This window comes from Podarcis melisellensis (genome assembly GCF_964234715.1).
Source record: "Podarcis melisellensis genome assembly, chromosome: 10".
NCBI classification, from domain to species: domain Eukaryota; kingdom Metazoa; phylum Chordata; class Lepidosauria; order Squamata; family Lacertidae; genus Podarcis; species Podarcis melisellensis.
Window position 1 is genome coordinate 16,011,887 of NC_138542.1, and position 21,009 is coordinate 16,032,895.

Sequence of the window (21,009 nt, forward strand, 5' to 3'; positions counted from 1 at the left end):
CTACAGTTAGGGCTAAGGAAGCTGCACAATATCTGCATAACTCATAGCAGCAGCCCCCCCCCCAGCTCCCCTAGATTACTGTGTATAGTTGCAGCCATTCAGAAAGCTAACAATGAGGTTAATCGTAGCTTGTTCTTAGCATGGGGGTCAGTAGAATGCTAAACAAGTGGAGGCCTAAACCGATTCTTTTGGAATGCCAGGCTGTTTAGCTCAGAAGAATTACTGCACCACCAACTGGTGTCAGAATGGAGGCACCTGCGTGAACAAATGGAATACCTACGCCTGTGAGTGTCCCCTGCAGTATGGAGGGAAGAACTGTGAGCAAGGTGAGCAATTTGTCCGTTTTCCCTTTTACATGTAAAACATCCCATAATATATGAACAAATATGAATTGCTACAGGGCAGCTTCTGGGCCCTCAGCCTTGTATTTTGGCCCATTAGGTGCTTTCATAGAATCATAGCATCCATGACAGGTGGCCAGCCAACCTCTGCTTAAAAACCTCCGAGGAAGGAGAGTCCACAAATGCATGTAATAGGGTGGGTAGTGTGTGTGGTTCTGTTATTTTGTCCTAGTATAAGCAAAACTGTGTACAGCCACACCTTTTTTTCAAACTTAGGAAAAAGGATCTAGAGCTTTGTTGCAATAATCTTTTTTTTTTTTTAAGGAACATTAAGCCACAGATTTCCTCCTGTACAACTAATGAACTCAAAAATACATTTTGATGGTGTGTTAATATCTAATCACGATTTGAGTCAGAACTTATTTGACTCATGTTAAGTAGCAGGTTATTAGTCCCCTTTCGCGTTACCTTCCCATAAAATGCACTTGGAGCAGAGACATAGCTCTGTATTCCTGTGTAAACCGATTTTCCTGCCAAAAAAAAAAAAAATCTCCTTAGAAAAACATTACATTCATTTTATTGTCAGGAGGCCCCCAGATCAATTACTTATTTCCCGTAACGTATCTGTGGGGAGAAATATGCATAAGGGGAAATAAGTAATGTCAATAAAAGGGAACTCTTAGCAATTTATGACCAAGGTGAAGCAAACATTGGAAGTGTGCGGGGGGACGATGGCTGTTGAATGCCAAATACTTTGGAGAACCACGTGTATTTATAAGAGGGCTGTCAAATATATAGGCCCTGGGATGTTCATGACACACCAACCATGTGTTTAAGTCTACCAGGTCTTTTATAAAAAACACACACACCTTTTTGCGGCTCACCTGGGGCCATGAAAATGAAGTTTATTAACCATCTGGTAGGCCTTGATACATAAGATGGCATGTCTACTACAGCCTAGAGAGTAGAGCTTGACAGACCCATATTGCTGTTGAAAATCTGAACCATAAAATTCAAACTGGGTTTAGTTACCTTGTGTTTATAAAGTTGATATTAGAAATGATGCCCTTTTTTACACATATAGCTGAGCTCAGCATGCCTGTAATGCAGTGAACGAATCTATTCTGCGGCAAGCTTGCTGTAGGGTTTGTTGCTTCAGACTGGCGAAAGCTTTTAAACATTTATGTGGATTTAAGGACGATATACAGATCAGCTGCTCCGAAAGGGTTGCAATCTATATACTGCCATACAAGCGCCTGCTGTATCTGCTCTTTCTTAGTTGATATTGATTTCCACTGGTAGTTGATGCAGTGTGTTTCTCCAAACTGAGGGAAGTGTTGGCTATCATGGCACATACATTTAAAGCCCCATAATAGACCACTTGGAAGCCGTAACTCAACATGTGAAGACCATTAGTTCGCTATCTTTAAAGTGTAGACACTAATTCTTTGCCAGAGCTGAACCACTTGAGTACTGCAACTTGCCCTTAATTTACTCAACAATGCCCACTTGGATTTGGGTGCTTCCAGGCAAATATCCACTAGCATGTCTATCCACATCCCACTTTCCATGGAAGAGATGTCCTGAGCACAGTCTCAGCCAGCCACACTTAGGAGTGCCATGCTTTGATTTATGCCAGTGCAACTGAGAATGTCCTGAAAAAAATTATGTGGTGTGTGTGTGTGTGTCCCACTCTATTTCAAAACTTTCAATGAAAATTGTGCCTTTGTTTTCTTTTCTTTTTATCCAATGCTGCAGTAATGCCTTTCCCTCAACGTTTCAACGGAGAAAGCATCATCATCTGGAGTGATCTTGATATCACTATTTCTGTGCCATGGTACATTGGTCTCATGTTTAGAACGCGCAAGGTTAATGGCATGTTGATGCAAGCAAATGCAGGGGTTGCGTCCAAGATCAACATTCAGGTAGATTGGTTCAACACAGCACCAAACTTAAATATGTATACTGTACTTAGTCATAAAGCACAGTCCAATACATGTTTGCTCAGAAGCAGCTCCAACAGCGTCTAGTGAGGCTTATTCCCTAGTATGTTTACTCCAGATAGCAGTTTAGAACAAGTCGAGAACAAGTCTAGAACAAACAGGTAGGAGAAATTAAATTCTACAGCATGATCAATCCATTTGCCATAAACAGACGTTTCTGATAGAAAATAATAGATTGCATTCAAATGGAAGGGAGACTATTGATACAAATATTTCTCAATATATATTTATAAACAAATACAGTGGTACCTTGGGTTAAGAACTTAATTTGTTCTGGAGGTCCGTTCTTAAACTGAAACTGTTCTTAACCTGAGGTACTTTAGCTAATAGGGCCTCCCGCTGCTGCTGCGCCGCCAGAGCACAATTTCTGTTCTCATCCTGAAGCAAAGTTCTCAACCCGAGGTACTGTTTCTGGGTTAGCAGAGTCTGTAACCTGAAGCGTCTGTAACCTGAAGCGTATGTAACCTGAGGTACCACTGTAATAGGATAGTCTGGAATGCACAACCTTTGGTTTGCTGCAGACTTTACAGCCCAGGTGAACATGCAAACTATGCAGACTGCAGGTATCATTACTAGTACATGACAAGGGATTGAAATAGAACCCGTTTTTTCCAGCAATGAACCAAAGTTAATGTTTTCAACAGATACTGAACAGATATGTGGTATTTGAAGTCTACGATGGACTGAACCAGGTGGCTAGTTTGCGGATGACTCAGTCCCGAATCAGTGATGGCGAGTGGCATCATGTGCTAATAGAACTGAAGAGTGCAAAAGACGGCAAAGACATCAAGTACCTGGCTGTTGTATCCTTGGATTATGGGATGTATCAGGTGAGGTGGCATCAGTAACCTTTCAGCATAAACATGAGACCAGAATGAGCAACTGTTAGTAATACAATATGGCGGCATAACTGTGAACTATACCAAGGCCAAGTTGTTCTACCTTACGTCTGTAATGGGTTCAAGAACCTGTTTTTTCCATCATTACCCCCCTTCCTTGCCCCACTTCTCATTCCCCATATCTTTCTCCTCACACCCAACCTCACAAAGCCTATGATAGCAATGTCTGACACCAAATGTAACTCGCCTGCAGATAGGACTGCATGAACTGAAAACAGAGATGTTATATGTACAGTTGTACCTTGGATCCCGAACGCCTTGCAAGTCAAACAGTTTGGCTCCCAAACACCGCAAACCCGGAAGTGAGTGTTCCAGTTTGCAAACATTCTTTGGAACCAAACATCCAACATGGCTTACGCGTCTTCCGATTGGCTGCAGGAGCTTCCTGCAGCCAACTGGAAGCCGCACCTTGGTTTCTGAATGTTTTGGAAGTTGAACAGACTTCTGGAATGGATTCCTTTCAACTTCTGAGGTACCACTGTACCTTTGTTATCCATGAAAACCTTTCAATAAAAATAATTTTCAAAAGAACCCATTTTCCTCCAATGGTCCATGAAGGATAACATGGTTTCTGTAGTTATAATAAGCTAGATTTTGCAACTTTTCCAAAATTCACATATCACACATCGGAGCCCATAAGAAATTTTTAGCACCAAATGATTTTTATCTCTTCCTGGCTGCAGAACACACACAGACACAGACACAGACACACACACACACACACACAGAGAGACAGAGAGAGAGAGAGAGAGAGAGAGAGAGAGAGAGAGAGAGAGAGAGAGAGAGAGAGAGAGAGAGAGAGAGAGAGAAGACTGACTGAACTGGCTGTCCTGTAGTTGAATTGACGGAGAAAAGGCATTTTACCTCTTGGAAATTCTTCCTTGTTGAAGCAGAACACGAACAGCTTCCATTACCTCTTTAAGTTTATTGTTGATTACGTCCCCTATATCAGTGAAATATTGTAACCGAGAATGTATAAAGAAGTGGCAATCTCCTTTGCTGTGTTCTTCATTTCAGAGCACTGTACAGATTGGAAATCAGCTGCCTGGACTTAAAATGAAAAGCATTATTGTAGGAGGCGTCTCTGGAGATCAAGTCTCTGTTCAGCAAGGCTTCTATGGTTGTCTCCAGGTGAGAGCTGAAATAAGTAACGAGGGGATGTTTACCCATGAGAAGCATTCTCATCTCCTCTGGGAATGGGCCGATTTGGGGTAGAGGGCAGAAAGGGGTGGTATTCATTTGTTTTTCTGCATCTCTTTTAAACACTGGACACTTAGTTGGCAATTATGAGGACAATGGGCATAAGTCCCATTTAAATTAATGAGAATTTAAGCACATAACTGTGTCCCCAGATCCGTTTGATTTTAATTAAGCGTTTATGTCAGGGTGGCATCCAGTGGTTTATTGGTTTTGATTGCTTTTAACAGCAGCTTTTAAGAAGTATGGTTTCCAGTTCATTAGCTCTCCATGACTGATTTGGAATTATTATTTTTAGGGGGGGGGAGGCATACTGTTCTGCCATTTTAACACTGCATGTTAAAGCTGGGGCACAAGTTGGATGTTACCATTGTTTATGTTCCTTCACTCCTTTTTCAGGGAGTGAGAATGGGGGAAACATCCACCAATGTAGCGACTTTGAACATGAAGCAGGCAATCAAGATTAATGTCAAGGAAGGCTGTGAAGTGGACAATCCCTGTGATTCTAACCCTTGTCCCCAGCACAGCTATTGTAGCGATGACTGGGACAGCTATTCATGTGTCTGTGATCCAGGTAATAATGGCTTCAAGCACACTATTCATAGTAATGAGAGCCTGGGGGGATTATCGAATTCTGTGGTTATGAACGTTCTTAAAGAACTTGGCAACAGTTGCAGAAATCCATGCTCATAATCCCATAAAAATCAAGAATAGCAAGCACCCATCATAGTTGTGGATGGTACCCTGTTGCTCTCCATTATCTTCGTGAACTCATTTTGAATGCCTTCTCTTGGAGGAGAAAAGCATCCCACCCAAAATGCAAATTCTTCTGCAATGTCATTTTTTTAAAAGCTGCATTTTAAAAGACCTGTTAAATGTCCATTTGTTTTAGTTTGCAGAATTTTGAAAGGTTTCTCCTTGCTGCAGAACGGGATTTTCAGGAGAAAAATGAAAGATTGACACGAGCTTGAAAATAATCAGAGAGTTAAATATGTGATGAAAAAGCAAAACAAAATTTGATTTGTTTAGATTACAAATAATGGTTTCAATTTTCAAAATGTTTTAATATGCTCCCTGTCTTTATGCAAGCAGTTTCTTTCAAACTGGGTTTGACTTTGAAGCTCAAACTACATAACTGAATCTGAGCCAAGGTGTGCTTACTTCAGAAATAAGGCTGCAATCCACACCATTTTTGCACTGGGCTAGGTGGGACAGTAGACTAGGCAGAGGTGTTCCTCGGCCCTCAACCTGCAAAATGATATTGAGTTAATGCATGTTTACTTCAGAGGTAAGACTGCAACCCAAACTCTCTTGCACTGGGGTGTGTATGTGTTGAATTGGGCAAAAGGGTTCCTCTGCCCAACCCTATATTTTTAATTAATGCCTTAAGCAAAAAAGGGGGGGGGAATGTGTGTGTGGGCGGAAATTGCTCCTAAATATGATCCCAACTTTTTAGAAAAGTATAACCTTACAACACTGTTAACAGTAATCTCTCTAGACAGTGTATTGCAGGAGGAGATAAATTTCCTGATAACCAAAGAGGTGCTATTAGCGCAGAAGAATAAAATAGACTGCTTTCCTGAGATGCACAGGTCATAAATTACAAAGCAGTTGCTATATGTCTATAACCTTGTCTCCTCAGGGTACTTTGGGACAGAATGTGTTGATGTGTGCAGCCTGAACCCATGTGAGCATGTCTCTACCTGTGTCCATAAGCCAAGCTCTTCTCATGGATACACCTGTGAATGTGGGCAAAGCTATTATGGGCAATATTGTGAAAGCAAGTAAGCAAATGACACTGGCTAATTCTTAGCCTTCCTTTTTTAATATTTAATTCTGTACTGTTTTTAACACTTGATTGGGAGCCACCCAGAGTGGCTGGGGAAACTGTGCATATTTGTAACAAATTCCACATCAAGTGCTATATAACGAGTGCCACCATTATTTTTATTCAATAATAATTTTTTTCACCCACCTTCCCTCCCATTTTCTATAACTTGACAAACTATGCCTCAATGGTTTCAGTAAAAGAGATCTTTTAGCATTTTGTAGCTCCGAAGCTGAACATTAAATATATTTTCCACCTTCTTTGTAGAATTGATTTGCCTTGTCCTAGAGGTTGGTGGGGAAATCCCATTTGCGGGCCATGTAACTGTGAAATCAGTAAGGGATTTGATCCTGACTGCAATAAGACTAATGGAATATGTCGGTGTAAGGTAAGCAAAAGATTGCTCACTTCATGTGGAACTAAAGTTCAAGCTAAAGCATAAGAAATAACTGCAATTCAGAATGAAGCAGTTGTGTTGATGTTATCTATCATTTCTGCAAGCCTTCTATATTGCTTTCCATGAAGCTGGCTTCAATAGCTACATTTCAAGAAGGAAAAGAAGAAAAACATTTGGCCAACCTGAGAATTGGCCAAATGAACTTGTACAGGGTTATATTTTTGTTTGGGCTGGCTGGGACAATCTGCAGACACTTACTTTCAGTCGGCAATAAACTTAGCACCTTCTGCACATTATTAATTAAGAGTATGCAGAATAAGCTTTGAAGAATTTCTCCAGTTGGGTCTCTCACAAGCTCTTTTGCATATACATTCATACACATGCCTGAACTAGTCACAACTTCTTGCCACGTGTATATAATTTGTTGAAGTAAAAACATGTAGTTACTTCAGAAATGTTGTTCACTTCGGACACGTTTCTGTCTCCAGTACACACATAGAAAGGGAATGTTTCATTTAAAAGAGATGAAACATGCAGAGTACTTGACAGCCCTTGTTTTGTCCAAAGCTGTTAAGTAGTCATTCACACTCGAGGGGAAACTGTGGTTCAGAAGTGCATCTCTGTATTTTGAAACCAACCTTCTCAGGTCCAGATTGTTCGGCTAGTTTTCTCCGCTCAACTTTAAGCATCCTTTTACCGAGGATGAATGTTCCTTTACCTGAGATAATCTTTAAATCGCATTGAAGTGTGAATTCTACCCACTGCTCATATCCTTGATTTGCAAGCACCTCTGAAGCCTCTCTCTTTTTCCAGGCAAACCATTACAGACCACAGAGCAGTGACCGCTGTTACCCGTGTGACTGTTTCCCTTCTGGTTCCCACACTCGCACCTGTGACCTAGAAACAGGGCAGTGTCCCTGTAAGCCAGGAGTGATTGGGCGACAGTGCAATCGCTGTGATAATCCCTTTGCTGAAGTTACTGTTCATGGCTGTGAAGGTACCTATACATACTTCAACACCTGACCATTTTAGACTTAATTTTAAAATCCGTTTTCATCTTTGCTTCTTTTTGTTGTTTTGATTTGTTTCACCTGCATTTTCATTCTTGCTATGTTTTCCTCTTATGTAAAGCATCCTATAATTATTTTTTTAATTGAAGGGCAATAGAAAGATTTCTGTAATAAATAAAATAAATTGTTAAATGGAATTTCAGAGAAAAGAGAATCCTGGCAGTGGGCAAATTTAATGTAAACAGAATATTCCAAATAGCTGTGACTGCCTTTCCAACGGAGGCTTTTTCTGCAGAACAAATTGCCCGCTGCTTTGTTCAGATCTCCTTCTACATCTCTTGTAGCAACTTCTCAGATGAGCTTGCTAGTTTAAGCATGTACAAACCTTACAGCATCTTATGAGAAGCTGCTTTATCCTTTGCTTCTACTGAAAGTGACGATTGACATGTTTTATGAATACCCTCTCCTCCTACTTTCAAAGTCCAGAATAGAACTAAGAATGTCTGAATGTTTGTCCTCAGCAAAGCAGAATCCCTTTTGTTATAACTTAAGTGCTATTATATTATCAGAAAAAGAAATGTTTTCTTTCCCTTCCACCTTACATAGTGGTTTACAATGGATGCCCCAAAGCATTTGAAGCTGGCATATGGTGGCCACAGACCAAATTTGGGCTGCCTGCTGCAGTGCCCTGTCCCAAAGGATCAACAGGTAAGTACTGCCGCTAACATGTTGAAAGTGTTATTGTAGCATCAGGGGGTGGGGGGGTGAGATTCTAAAACATTGCTGTACACACAGAGTGTATTATTAGAGCCTGAAGACAAGAAACTGCATAGCATAGACAAAGTTTAATCAACATGAAACTATTAAGAATACTTTTTTTAAGCAATACAATGGGAGGTAGAACGTTAAAAATCATGAAATGGTTGTAATATGGCAGGCATGTCCAACAGGTAGATCGTGATCCACTGGTAGATCAATGGACGTCTGCGGTAGATCATTGGTAGATCATTGGCTTCCCCCAAAGAAGCTGAACAGCTGTGGCTCCCCTAAAAAAAGCTCAACATTTTACCTCCTCCCTGAAAAAAACTCAACAACTTTGACCCGAACCCCCCAAAAAGTTTTTAACTCTGTGAGTAGATCGCAGTCTCTTGGAAGTTGGCCACTCCTACAATATGGGAAAAGAAAAACCCTGTACCGAAAATACAACTGATACATTCTCTTTCATTCTGCAACATCACTGCATGTTTTCCATTGTGATGTGTATGTAATTTAAATGGTAAATAATGGACAGACAAAGCCCTGGTCACTGATAGAGAATTATGCCTTAGAACACCTGTAATATTTCTAACAGTTCCTGATACCCAAGTTTTTATTCTAGACACAGCAGTTCTAACCCTTTATCTGTGCTGATGGTAGGAGTTGGATTCAGTGGAAGTGTCGCTCCACCAGGTTCTGTTGGTGGAGTTTTCACCAAGAGAGGCCAGTCCTCTGCTGGATGTTTGGACACAGGGCAGGCCTGACTGTGGATCTGCTAGATCCAGAGCTGGCCCAGCCCCAAGTTCTGTGCTACTTTGGAGCTGCCACAGAAAATAGGTGGGGAAAGTGCCACCGCCCCACAGTCTGGCAGGACTGTAGATGTGGCATGAAATCTGCCCCTCTGTGTCCCTGCCCATTCTGCCTTCTAAGTTACAATAAATACTCTTCTTTAAGATAACCCAAAGCTCAACATTTGTAGTTTTAAATGTGGCAAATGGCCGTCAACTATTGTCTCTGTCACAAACACATTTTCTTTTTAAGGAAATGCTGTTCGTCACTGTAACAGCGAGAAAGGCTGGCTCCCTCCCGAACTTTTCAACTGTACTACCCTTGCCTTTGTGGATCTGAAAATCATGGTAAGTACAGGATGCTTTGGAAGAACCGAATGTCTGCTGACTTGTGCATTGTGTTTTAGCCGTAGTTGCCCTTTAATATTGCTGGAAATCGTTGCCGAGTAACTGCTATGCCCACAGGGTGAGAACTGCACATTCCTACATGGGATTACAGGTGTGTCACAAAGAGAGAAAAAACCCAATTCTTTACCTATGACTGTTACTCGCTTTAGAGTTCTCTGAGCGTTCACGTGTCCTGCCTGCTGCTACTGCTACAGAAACTTTTAACGCTCCTATTCAAACTGGAACCAAGCAGGAAGTGCCTTTTCTCTGCCACACAGAATATGCTCAGAGCATTAATTATGTAAACCGGGTAGGAACATTAGTATTTCCTCTGGTGGAGTTTAAGCTTTTGATTGTTGGGTTCTGTGTGTGCAGATTCTGTATCTGAGATTCTGCAGAGGCCACCAAGAGCTGGTTCACACAGTCTTTCAGTGTTTAGGCAGGCAGTACACATGGTGGAACACAGAAATAAGTGTTGGGCTCATAAGTATCCTCTTACATGTGTACAGATGTGCACCCACAAACACACACATATACCTGATCACATGACAGTCTGCATGCGCTGTGAGCGGAGTGTGTTTCAATATGCCCAAGTCCAGGAGTCAGTTTCTCACTGCGCTGCATGTAGATCTACAGACTTGGGGAATCAGCATCCCATTAAGCCCTTTGACATGGAAGAGAGGTGGAGTTTGCTTGCTAAGTTGGAGCCTTTGTTGTTTTGGGTCTTCAGAATGAAAAGCTTATCCGTAACGAGACCAACATGGACGGCGACAAGTCAGTGCACATAGCCAAAGTGCTGCAGAATGCCACCAACCACACGGGCTCCTTCTATGGAAATGACATTCGGACCGCCTACCAGATGATGCTCAGGGTACTGCAGTATGAAAGCGAGCAGCAGGGGTTTGATCTAGCTGCAACAAGGGATGTGGATTTCAATGAGGTAAGAAATACTGAACCGATACTGAGAAAACTTGGGCTGCGCCACTTTAGCTCCAGAAATAGCGCAGATGTGTTCCATACCACAGTCCTACCCACGTCCTGCAAGGAGACATCACAAAGTTGGCTGCGGAAACTGCACAGCATACGGTGATCCTTTAAGTGTTTCTGAAGAGTGAGACTTTGCGAAGGCTTTGAGTAGGATGTACTGGACGCATGCATCGTCTAGTCCCCAAAATAACTGCTGTTCGGAAAAGTCACAGAACAGACAAATCTCTTGTAAATGCATTTCACTTGAAAACAAATGCAGATAGCTATTTCCCTATTTTATAGAGCCAGTGATTTTATGTTATTTTTCTCTTGTTGCTTTTATAAATCTTGGATCATGTGAAATACTTAAAATAAAACAGCCTCGGTACCCCCCCCCCCAAAAAAAATCTTTAAGCAAGACTACAGCAGGATGTGTCTGCATTGTTTCATTTGCATGTTTACCTGTAGCAACAATATTTTTGGGGGGGACAGGAAGTATTGTTCTTTCATTTTGTGTGTAGCATTTCCCCCTTTCTTTCTCCTAGAACATCATAAAAGCAGGTAGTGCTCTACTGGACCCTCGTGCCAAAGAGCACTGGGAACACATCCAGAGGACAGAGGGGGGCGCAGCACACTTGCTGAAACACTATGAGGAATATTTCAGTAACGTAGCCAAGAACATGAAAAAAACCTACATGAAACCTTTCATAACGGTTACCACAAACATGAGTAAGTAGCTGTCGTTCTTGATCAGATATGACTTCCTAATGCTTCAGGCCTAGGCCTGCAATGTTTATTTGATTCATTGGCTAGATTAATTAATTTTAAAAAGGCTTTGTGTCTGGGGGGGTCAGGAGAACCCCCAGAACAATGTGAGTGGGAGATTGTTCCATCAGGCAAACAGAAATGCTTGCACTGGCAGAGCAATCTCCTTGAAGGCAACACTGTATTGGGATTTTTTTTTATTGTCTAATGTCTTACAATTTTTTATGTGCTGTAAGCCGCCCAGAGTGGCTGGGGTATAAATATTATTATTATTATTATTATTATTATTATTATTATTATTATTATTATTACTACTACTACTACTACTACTACTACTATTGAATTCCTCCCATTGAATTCAGTGGGTTGCATTCAACTAAGTTCTACTTAGAGTAGAGCCAGTGAAATAAATGTATATTAACTAATGGGTTTACTCTGAGTAGACTAGCATAGAATAAGCCTTAGTCATTTATCTTATATTATTAAGATTGTGTGAATGATGTACAATAATAGATCCAGATTTCTTCTCAACATCCATGTAGTTTACAAAGCTAATAAAGCCTCACGTTTACTAAAACACCACTGGGTGTTTGACTTGTATGTGGCAGAAATATGTATTACAGCAAACTCTTTTTATCTGTTTAGTTATTGCTGTTGACATCTTTGAAAAGTCTAATTTTACGGGAGCTAAAGTACCACGGTTTGATGCGATTAAAGAAGATTATCCTAGAGATTTGGAATCGTCTGTTTTGTTTCCTGATACTTTGTTCAGAGCTTCCGATAGAAAAGGTAGGATTCTTATTCTGCAGGCGTTTGGAAACCTGTAATGTGAATTCTCAGATCAGCTATGAGACAAAGGCAGTTGGATCCAGTTGTTGTTAAATTTGTATACGGCCCTTCATCCATAGATCTCAGGACAGTTCCCAGGAAAAAATGCAGCCTTTTAAATGTGTCTGTGGGAAGGAGGGGGGTTGTTTTGCTGTTTTGTTTTACTTACTTTTATGTTTTTATCCTGTATTTTACTTTGTGAACTGCCCTGAGATCTTTCGATGAAGGGCAGTATATAAATCAAATAAATAGTAATAAATAAGTAACACAAAACTCAACACACATAAAAACAACAAAACAAAACAACACCTCACAACAAAAATCCTCCCCAGGGAGAGGCCCAGTGAAGTAAACAGGATTTAAGCTAGCCAACGGATCTACTTCAAACATGACTAGGTCTGGATAAAACCCAATATGGGGTTGGAGAATGGGTAATGTTCACTCAACAAACAGAAGAAGCAGTTTCCCCCTGCCTGTCCATTAACTGAGTACCACCAGGTCCATTTGTACCAACTCATCCCAGGTTTGGCTCAGCGTAAGGCCATTTTCTTGATATGAAAATCTAAAGGGGGGGGGAGACTCCAGTCATGTTTTGATTTTATGTAAATTACAATATTCATAAGGCAAAAATAAATGGGTCCTTTTAAAATCACTTCATATTTAGCAAGCTCAGAATTAGGTCTTTAAAGCATAACCCCAGCATTGGATGATAGTAAAATTTGGCATTGGTTTTATCTTCAGCCATTCCTACGATGAAGCCTTCAAACCTTAGATTGCCTTCTAAAATGGAAGATGAGCTTTTGAAGAACAAAAATGTGCTTGCAAAAAGAAAACGTCGGCATCCAGAGGACACTGCGCAGCATGCGGTTGCTATCGTGATTGTATATCGAACCCTGGGGCAGTTTCTGCCTGAGAGCTATGATCCTGACCGAAGGAGCCTGAGGTAAAACTGAGCTTCATTCATTTGCTTTGGGTAGCATTTGTCTATTGTATTCTGGAATGGGAAGGTCTTGCTACCTGAGAGCAATCACGTGTTGCGATTTTAATACTATATGTCTTCAAAACTTACTGGTTGTAGCTAACAAACTTAATTCTCAGAGTAGACCCACTGAAATTAATAGACTTAAGTTATTCCTGGCCATTATTTTAGGGGGTTTACTCTCAGTGGGACCAATATTGACCACAACTTTATTCATCCACAAGGCTGCCTCTGTTGTTCTAAATTATAATCTAATTAATCTATGTTAAAAGAGATATCATTTTGGTAAGAAGCTGTTAGATTTCTTAGGGTAGGTTCACACATGCTTGTACATCACCTGATTTCTAATGACTCATTGTCTCGCAGTAGAATATATGACCTGACTCCATTTAAAAATATAGTGTTTCAGGTTATGTCGGGCTATTGTTCTATCCGCGGTTTCTGATTTATGATGGCTCAGTAACATGCATAAGCTGTCGCTTGATTCTTGCAGTTATCACATGATAAGCATACATGTGATAAGCATGCACAGCGGGTGGCACTGTGGTCTAAAGCACTGAGCCTCTTGGGCTTGCCAATCAGAAGGTTGGCAGTTTGAATCCCCACTATGGGGTGAGCTCCCATTGCTCAGTCTCAGCTCCTGCCAACCTAGCAGTTCAAAAACATGCCAGTGCAAGTAGACAAATAGGTGCCGCTATGGCAGATAGGTAAATAGTGTTTCTGTGCACTCTGGTTTCTGTCACAGTGTCCCGTTGCGCCAGAAGTGGTTTAGTCCTTCTGGCCACATGACCTGGAAAGCTGTCTGTGGACAAACACCAGATCCCTTGGCCTGAAAGTGAGATGAGCGCCACAACCCCATAGTCGCTTTTGACTGGACTTAACCAACCAGGGGTCCTTTACCTTTTACCTTTACACATTTGAACTACCCCTTCAGACTTTATCCCAACACCACACCCATCTAAATTCAGTGGAAAGCTCTCATCTGAAACTGGGCAAAATACTATAGCTTTGTTTTCACATCTGTAATGGTATGTTTTTCCCCTGTTTTTTTTTTTCCAGATTACCCAATCGGCCCATCATAAACACGCCAATAACCAGTGCAATAATTTACAGAGATGGGGAATCTTTACCAAATCTTCTGGACAGCCCCATTATGATTGATCATGCATTGCTGGAAACAGAGGAGAGAACAAAACCGGTCTGTGTGTTCTGGAATCACTCAACTGCGTATGTTTCATAATCTGTATTATTTTGGAAAGTTGCTATTGCATGTGAACATGTAACATTAATGGGTCTTCTTCATACAGCTAATCTGAGATAGGAGTCAGTGATGATCCTGCGTGCTGCCACTTTCTATCAGGAAGGGTAAATCTTAGAGCAGTGTTTAGCCCTGGTGCTGAGAGAGGGAGGAGGTTTTTCATGCCCCATTACATTTCTGCTCAAAGTCCAGACAGAGCATTTGGCTAAAATTAAGGCAGGCTGCTTAGTAGGAGGAAATGTGTGTGTCGTCTTGTAACAAGTATCATCTGAGTCTAAAGGGAGCACAAGAAGAGAGAGCCCACACACTGTCCAAGTGGAGAAGATGCAAGTTGGCCCAAAGGCAGTCTGCAAGTCTTTATCAGTAACTTGCTCTTGCTCTCATTAGTTATCTTCATTGGTTGTAATGGAAAAAAATCAAAAATACATGCCTGTGGGCGGAAATGAAGTGGATTCTGTGAGACCTCTGACCTCTCTATATTTCATCTTCCAAACCCATGTTATGGGTGGGATTGTAGTTTATTCTAAGGATTTCCTTGCAAGAGAAAAAAAGGGAGCTTGCATAAAATACCTATGTCTGCAATATATGTTGTGCTCATGCAGCCCAACAGAGGGTTGTTCTGCTGGAGCTCCCATGTCAGCAAGGGTCTTCCTACGTGTAATTTTAATTGCATGACTTGTAGCCAAACCAGGGGCTTTAAAAATGTAAGGGGTATGTGTGTGATTTCCATGCTGACCACAGCATGCAAGGAACTTCCCCCTCTCTCTCCAGCCACCATCCCAATGGAAATCTACTCCCGGCCCTGGAATTTGCAATCCAATTGGTGCCAATGGCAGCTTTTTTCCATTGCTAATTGCACCTGGAAGACAGGGGTGAATACCATTGGGATCACAGCTGTAGAGGGAACGGGGCCGTGGTTCCCTGCTTGCTGTAGTGGTGATGGAAATCATGGGGCTCATACCTAAGACCGTTCTTAAATATCCCTTTAAGCCGAGTAATATGTTGTGTGCAGCTAAGGTTTCCTATCCATATATTTTTATATCTAAGGGGTAGTCATATGTTACCTACATCTTTGCTAACTGTGACAGGATCAGAGGAAGCTGCCTTATACTGGATCCATCAAGGTCCATCAGTATTGTCTCCACTGACTGGTAGCAGCTCTGCAGGGTTTCAGACCGGGGACATTCCCAGTGCTCCTTCCAGATGCCAGAGACGGAACCTGAGCCTTCTGCCTGCAGTGCCAATGCTCTGCAGCTCACATGGGTGTAAATTTTAGACTCCTGGTGAGCAGTTAGTTTTCTTGGAAGCCCACTTTGAGTGTGAAGGATGGAGAATCAAGGCGCCAACTCACATATCTCTCGGTTGTGTGCTGGCAGGTGTGTTACCAGAAACACAATTCCCATCACACCCCTCCAGTTCTCCACTTGATGGACAGATTTGGCAGCTAAGTGGCACTCCTTCTGGGGCCAAATTTAGTTTTGATTCCATCAGTTTCTGATCTTGACTTTAGACAGTCTCTTACCAGCCTGGGAGCAAGAGCAGTAGCAACTATACATTTGATAAGAGGGCTATTAAGTTTGGCAGGAACTTGATAATTTCAACGGAAGAAATTTGAGCACATTCTTTGCTCTCCAGGTGCAGTCAGTGAGACCTAAAGTGCCCACTTTTCTCTGGATCATGCCCTTCATTCCTGTATGCTAAGATTACAACTATTACCGCCTCTTCAAAAAAATATGCCATACATCAAAATGGCATATTGAAAGCATGGGAAACGCAGGCTCTTTCACTAGCTATACACTTATGCAATCAATAGAAGAGCATAAAAATATACACATATCAAATAAAGAAAGAGACATATAATAATGAGTTTTACTGCAGTGTGTTAACCAAGAGAAGATTCAATACTATTTGAAGATCAAAGAGACAGCTAAGCCTAATAAAGTAGTAAGAATGGGTTATGTAGTTTATTTAGGCTACCTGCATATAATTTGGACATTTATCATGTTGAGGCAAGGTTTAAAGAAGCAGCAATCTTGCTATTTTAAGCATCTGCTTCTTGTGCTTCCCTAACCGCCCAGAGTGGCAGGGACAACCCAGTCACATAGGCAAGGTATACATAATAAATCATTATTATTATTTACTGCTGCTGCTGCTACTACTACCTGTTTTTGCCTTATGGAGCTGTCATGGTAGAACACATGGCTGCCCTTCTTTGGAAGACATGGAGAGCAGCAAATTTATTCAGGTTATTCCTGTCTGTATTTTCTCACAAAGTTCTGTGCATGGAAATTGGCAGAACAGATGCATTGCTACTTAATAGTCGGCGAGTGAAGGAGAAGCGGCCATTTAAGGAAAATAGCAATTCGTCATTGAAATAGTTCCATCTGTCGGCCAGTCATACAAATGTCATTGGATCTTGGTTTTTTTGCTTCATTTCCCATTGATTAGAATTGGAGAAACCGGGGGCTGGTCCTCAAAGGGATGTGAGCTGTTCTCTAGAAGCCAGAGCCGAATTGTTTGCCAGTGCAACCATATGACCAGTTTTGCTGTCCTAATGGATATTTCAAAACGTGAAGTAAGTGCAGTTTCATGGGAATTTTTTTGGTTTGCTAAAGTTATGAAATTAAGCAGGTTTGATTAGACCTCCATCAGTGTTTTGTGTTTATCTTGAAAGGCAAATCACCAGTTTATCAGAACGGCGTGCCTTGACACCGATTCCTGTTACACTTAGTTTGCTTGTTTTTACTAATTTATTTTGCTTGCTACCATCTTACACTGTAGATTTCTCTGAAACAAGTTACATCACCACCACATTCCTGTTGAATGTGTTCATCTCCATCACGTTCCCTGAAGGCCCATACAAGGCGGCAGGATGGCTAATTATATACAGAACTAGTACCCGGAATTTCCATCCCTTAATATCAGTTTTTTCACCCTTCCAATTTCCAAGTTGCTCTGCAGCTTTAATTCACCCTAAGCTTGAGACGGGAGCTGCCGTGACTCCCATTTTACAGATGAGGAGGCTCCGCAGCAAACCTTCTGGGAGCTGACATTATTCTTTTCCGATACAACCAACTGGATGAAAATGGCCATTGAATAGACAGCCATAAAAACTGGGCAGTAAACCTTGGCTTCCCAAATATTAACAGAGTTGTGCCTGGGCACCATTACCCTGCACTTCAGTCCATGCTTGCCCATTTTAAGTCCTTGGATATCTTGATGGAGGGAAGTCACAGGCCCTGCACCTGGCTGAATAATCAACCTGTTAGAATTGAGAGCTGCTTCGGAAGTTACCCATATGTTTCCAAATGCAGAGAAGAATGACATTGCCCTGTCGCTAACCCATGATCAAGGAGAAGACAGTAAGCTGCAGGGTGGTGCGAATGTAGGCCATTCCTTACTACGGATCCCTGGCAATAAGCCCTGCTTATTGCCTTCATAGCCAAGATGGTTGCTCAGGTCTCTGCAGGCCAGTTGATATACACTTATGTTTATATGCACACACTGCTCTGTAGCTTTCTGTAAGTGACTGTAAGAGCCAATTGCTGATCGTGTTCCGGCAAGGCAAAATTGCGTTCTTATCTCCAAAACTATGAGGGCTAGAAACATTGAAATAAGTAAGCCTGAAAGTCTCATATTTCAGGCCACAGATTCTACACAAAAATCTGATTATAGGCAAGGTTAGCTGTAGCTGAGTGAATCTGCACTCTACCTATAAATAGCATAGTATTCAGTGCATGGAATTACCCCTGCCTCTTGAAAGATTGTATCTTCATAAAGGCTCACAAAAGGTTTACTTGAGTTTACTAATTTAGAGGATGCTTTTTCCTATTGGTCCGGATATAAAGTTGAACCTCTGTTCTTGAACGTCTCCATTGACTAACGTTTCAGAACCTGAATGCCAAAATCCTGGAAGTAAATGCTTCCGTTTTCAAACATGCCTTGGAAGTCAAACGGCTTCCGCTGCATGTTTTTCAATTTTCTCAATTGAATTTGCCAACAGCCTTTTGCACCTCGGTTGTTGAACGTTTTGGAAGTCAAACTGTCTTCCGGAATGGATTATGTTTGACAACCGAGGTTCCACTGTGCCTCAGGAAGCTATAAATTTGCAAGGAAAAAATAGTAAAAACTTACTTGGTGGTTTGAAACCAATTTAATTGTGGTTTTCTTTTTATTACTAAGAAAAACCATCAAGTGAGTTGAAGGTACCTGACATTTTTATCACTCTTTGGAGTCACTACAGTTCCTACTTCCTTACACTATGTGATTGGGTGTGTGTGAAATTAACTCAAGTAACATTTTTTATATATAGCAGTTAGAAAGGGCATGTAGCAAAAATGCTTCTTCTTAACTCCACAGAATGGTGAGGCACTTCCCCTGAAGATTATCACTTACACAACGGTCTCCATCTCACTGGTCGCTTTGCTGCTCACCTTTGTCCTCCTTGTGCTGATCCGAACCCTGCGCTCCAACCTGCACAGCATCCACAAAAACCTGGTGGCTGCTCTCTTCTTCTCAGAGTTAGTCTTCCTGATAGGAATCAACCAGACAGAAAATCCGGTAAGAGTTAATTTCAATGCCTGTCGCATGACAGGCTCCTGCTAGCTTTTAACAGGGCACCAAACGAAACAGAACACAGAAGCAATGCTTGGTGCTGAGGCTGCGCTGGCCCCAACCCACATTCAATTGAGCACCGTTTGGGACAAGCAGAAGCCTGGCAGATGGTTTGGCTTTAAGCAGGAACCCTACCCTGTTCCTGTGACAAACGTAGGCAGACTCAGAACTGCTAACAGATTGTTAAGAGGGCGCAAGACTGCCTTGCTCATGGCTCCAGTCCTCTGCACGCTTACTGGGAAGAACGTCCCGTTCGGTCAAAGCAGGCCTCGTGCCAGGTTTGATAGGTCTCACCCCACCCCAAAGCATCACCCCATCAGGACCCCCAGTAAGTTTGCCAGCGGTTTGGGGTGAGCGTTGGCAGGAATAAGCAGCAGGAAGAGACTGTTATAGCTGCTCCTCTCAGCGCTAGGCCCTTAAAAGAAAAGGGAGAATAAAGCTGTGTTTGCGCTTTGGGGAAATAATGGTGCTGGCACTATTTCTTCTTCATCTTTCAGAGTTGAAAGAAGCACAGTGGCTGCCATCTTATTTCCACCTAATACAAGGGTCAGCAACCTTTTTCAGCCGTGGGCCGGTCCACCGTCCCTCAGACCATGTGGTGGGCCGGACTATATTTGGGGGTGGGGGGGGGATGAACGAATTCCTATGCCCCACAAATAACCCAGAGATGCATTTTAAATAAAAGCACACATTCTACTCATGTAAGAACATGCTGATTCCCGGACCGTCCAAGGGCCGCATTTAGAAGGCGATTGGGCCTTAGGTTGCCTACCCCTGACCTAATATCTCTGATGCCTGGCGGTCTGTTGCTCTGTCAGCAGGAGGTCTCAGAGGTTGAAGGCTCTATTACTAATACAGGGAAATTAGTTTGTGTTTAGGATTTCAAGCTTCACCGTAGCTGTAAGTGCTGCATCATCTTTCCTGCGGGTGGTTCTTTAAAAATTATTGTGCCCATCCTTCGTTTTCAACAAGTCACTTCAAAGGGCCTGTTTGTGTTTTATAAACCCGTATTTCTGTTTGATAGAATTTCCAGAAACCAATTTCCTTTATGTTAGCATGAGAACAGCAGTCTTCTGCCCCTCTTTTTCCTCAATTAACAACAATACATTGCTACCTGTTTCTGTTCCTTAAACCATTTGCTAAGGTATTTTCTTTAGCAAGCTACGTATTGCACAGTAAAGGGCCACTCCTTGAAGCAGTGACTGTGTTTCAGGCAACTATTAATCCTTCCTTGTGGAATAAGAATTGTCCAAGGAGTCACACGCGGATGAGCATGAAAAGTCAAAGAATGTGGGAGCACACATGAAATGGAATTCCTCGTCATTTGGTTTAGCTTTTATAAGTTTCTGTAAAGCAACAGTAACATGGCAGGGAGAGGTTTCAATCATCCGTGGATGATTGATGGGGGGGGGGATGATATATTTTCTTTGTTGCATACCTGAAATAATAGTTTTCATCATGGTGACCTGTACAAAACTAATATTTTTAGAAGCCAACACACACACACACACACACACGAGGTTTAGAGCAGTAAAAACTTTTTTTTTTATTTTGTGGGCCATATTTTTAGTTTTGTTTAAAGAACTAGCCAGAGCAACTAAATCCATAGTTCTCAAAGTGTGAGGCAGGTCTGTAGGGCTGCCAGGGGAGGTTCGGTTCCTCCCCGACTTGTTTGTGAATGCCTTGATTAGAGGAGGCGGCCAAGTGCCAGTGTACTCACCCTTCCCCAGTAGTCCAGTGTAAGAGATGGTGACTGCATTCAGATGGAATGATAAACTAGGCTTTATTGTTACAGGGATGAACCTAGGTGTCTTGATCTGGTATATTACCACCAACTCCTCCATTATGGCTGCACGGAGGAGATCAGAAGCTTCAGCTTCCATTTTCTGATTAATCAGCTTTGAGTTACATCCAAACCCTAAACTGTCATTGAAGGGAAGGGAGCGTGTGTCCCTCCAGATGTTTCTGGACTACAACTCCCATTACCCCATAT

At 41.9% G+C, this 21,009-nt stretch overlaps 1 protein-coding gene across 4 annotated transcripts in view; it reads left to right on the forward strand.

The window, feature by feature from the left end:
- The window catches only part of CELSR1 (cadherin EGF LAG seven-pass G-type receptor 1), a 148,316-nt gene that overhangs the window by 106,745 nt on the left and 20,562 nt on the right, over positions 1 to 21,009 (forward strand). For all 4 annotated transcript variants that reach the window (XM_081929117.1, XM_081929114.1, XM_081929115.1 and 1 more), the window contains exons 8-24: positions 201 to 326; positions 2,100 to 2,266; positions 2,989 to 3,174; positions 4,261 to 4,374; positions 4,840 to 5,014; positions 6,083 to 6,224; positions 6,536 to 6,656; positions 7,479 to 7,662; positions 8,282 to 8,383; positions 9,473 to 9,567; positions 10,337 to 10,546; positions 11,118 to 11,301; positions 11,983 to 12,126; positions 12,907 to 13,108; positions 14,204 to 14,371; positions 16,851 to 16,977; positions 18,762 to 18,962. In XM_081929117.1, the coding sequence (XP_081785243.1) occupies positions 201 to 326; positions 2,100 to 2,266; positions 2,989 to 3,174; positions 4,261 to 4,374; positions 4,840 to 5,014; positions 6,083 to 6,224; positions 6,536 to 6,656; positions 7,479 to 7,662; positions 8,282 to 8,383; positions 9,473 to 9,567; positions 10,337 to 10,546; positions 11,118 to 11,301; positions 11,983 to 12,126; positions 12,907 to 13,108; positions 14,204 to 14,371; positions 16,851 to 16,977; positions 18,762 to 18,962 (2,648 nt within the window). The remainder of the gene's footprint in view (positions 1 to 200; positions 327 to 2,099; positions 2,267 to 2,988; positions 3,175 to 4,260; positions 4,375 to 4,839; positions 5,015 to 6,082; positions 6,225 to 6,535; positions 6,657 to 7,478; positions 7,663 to 8,281; positions 8,384 to 9,472; positions 9,568 to 10,336; positions 10,547 to 11,117; positions 11,302 to 11,982; positions 12,127 to 12,906; positions 13,109 to 14,203; positions 14,372 to 16,850; positions 16,978 to 18,761; positions 18,963 to 21,009) is intronic.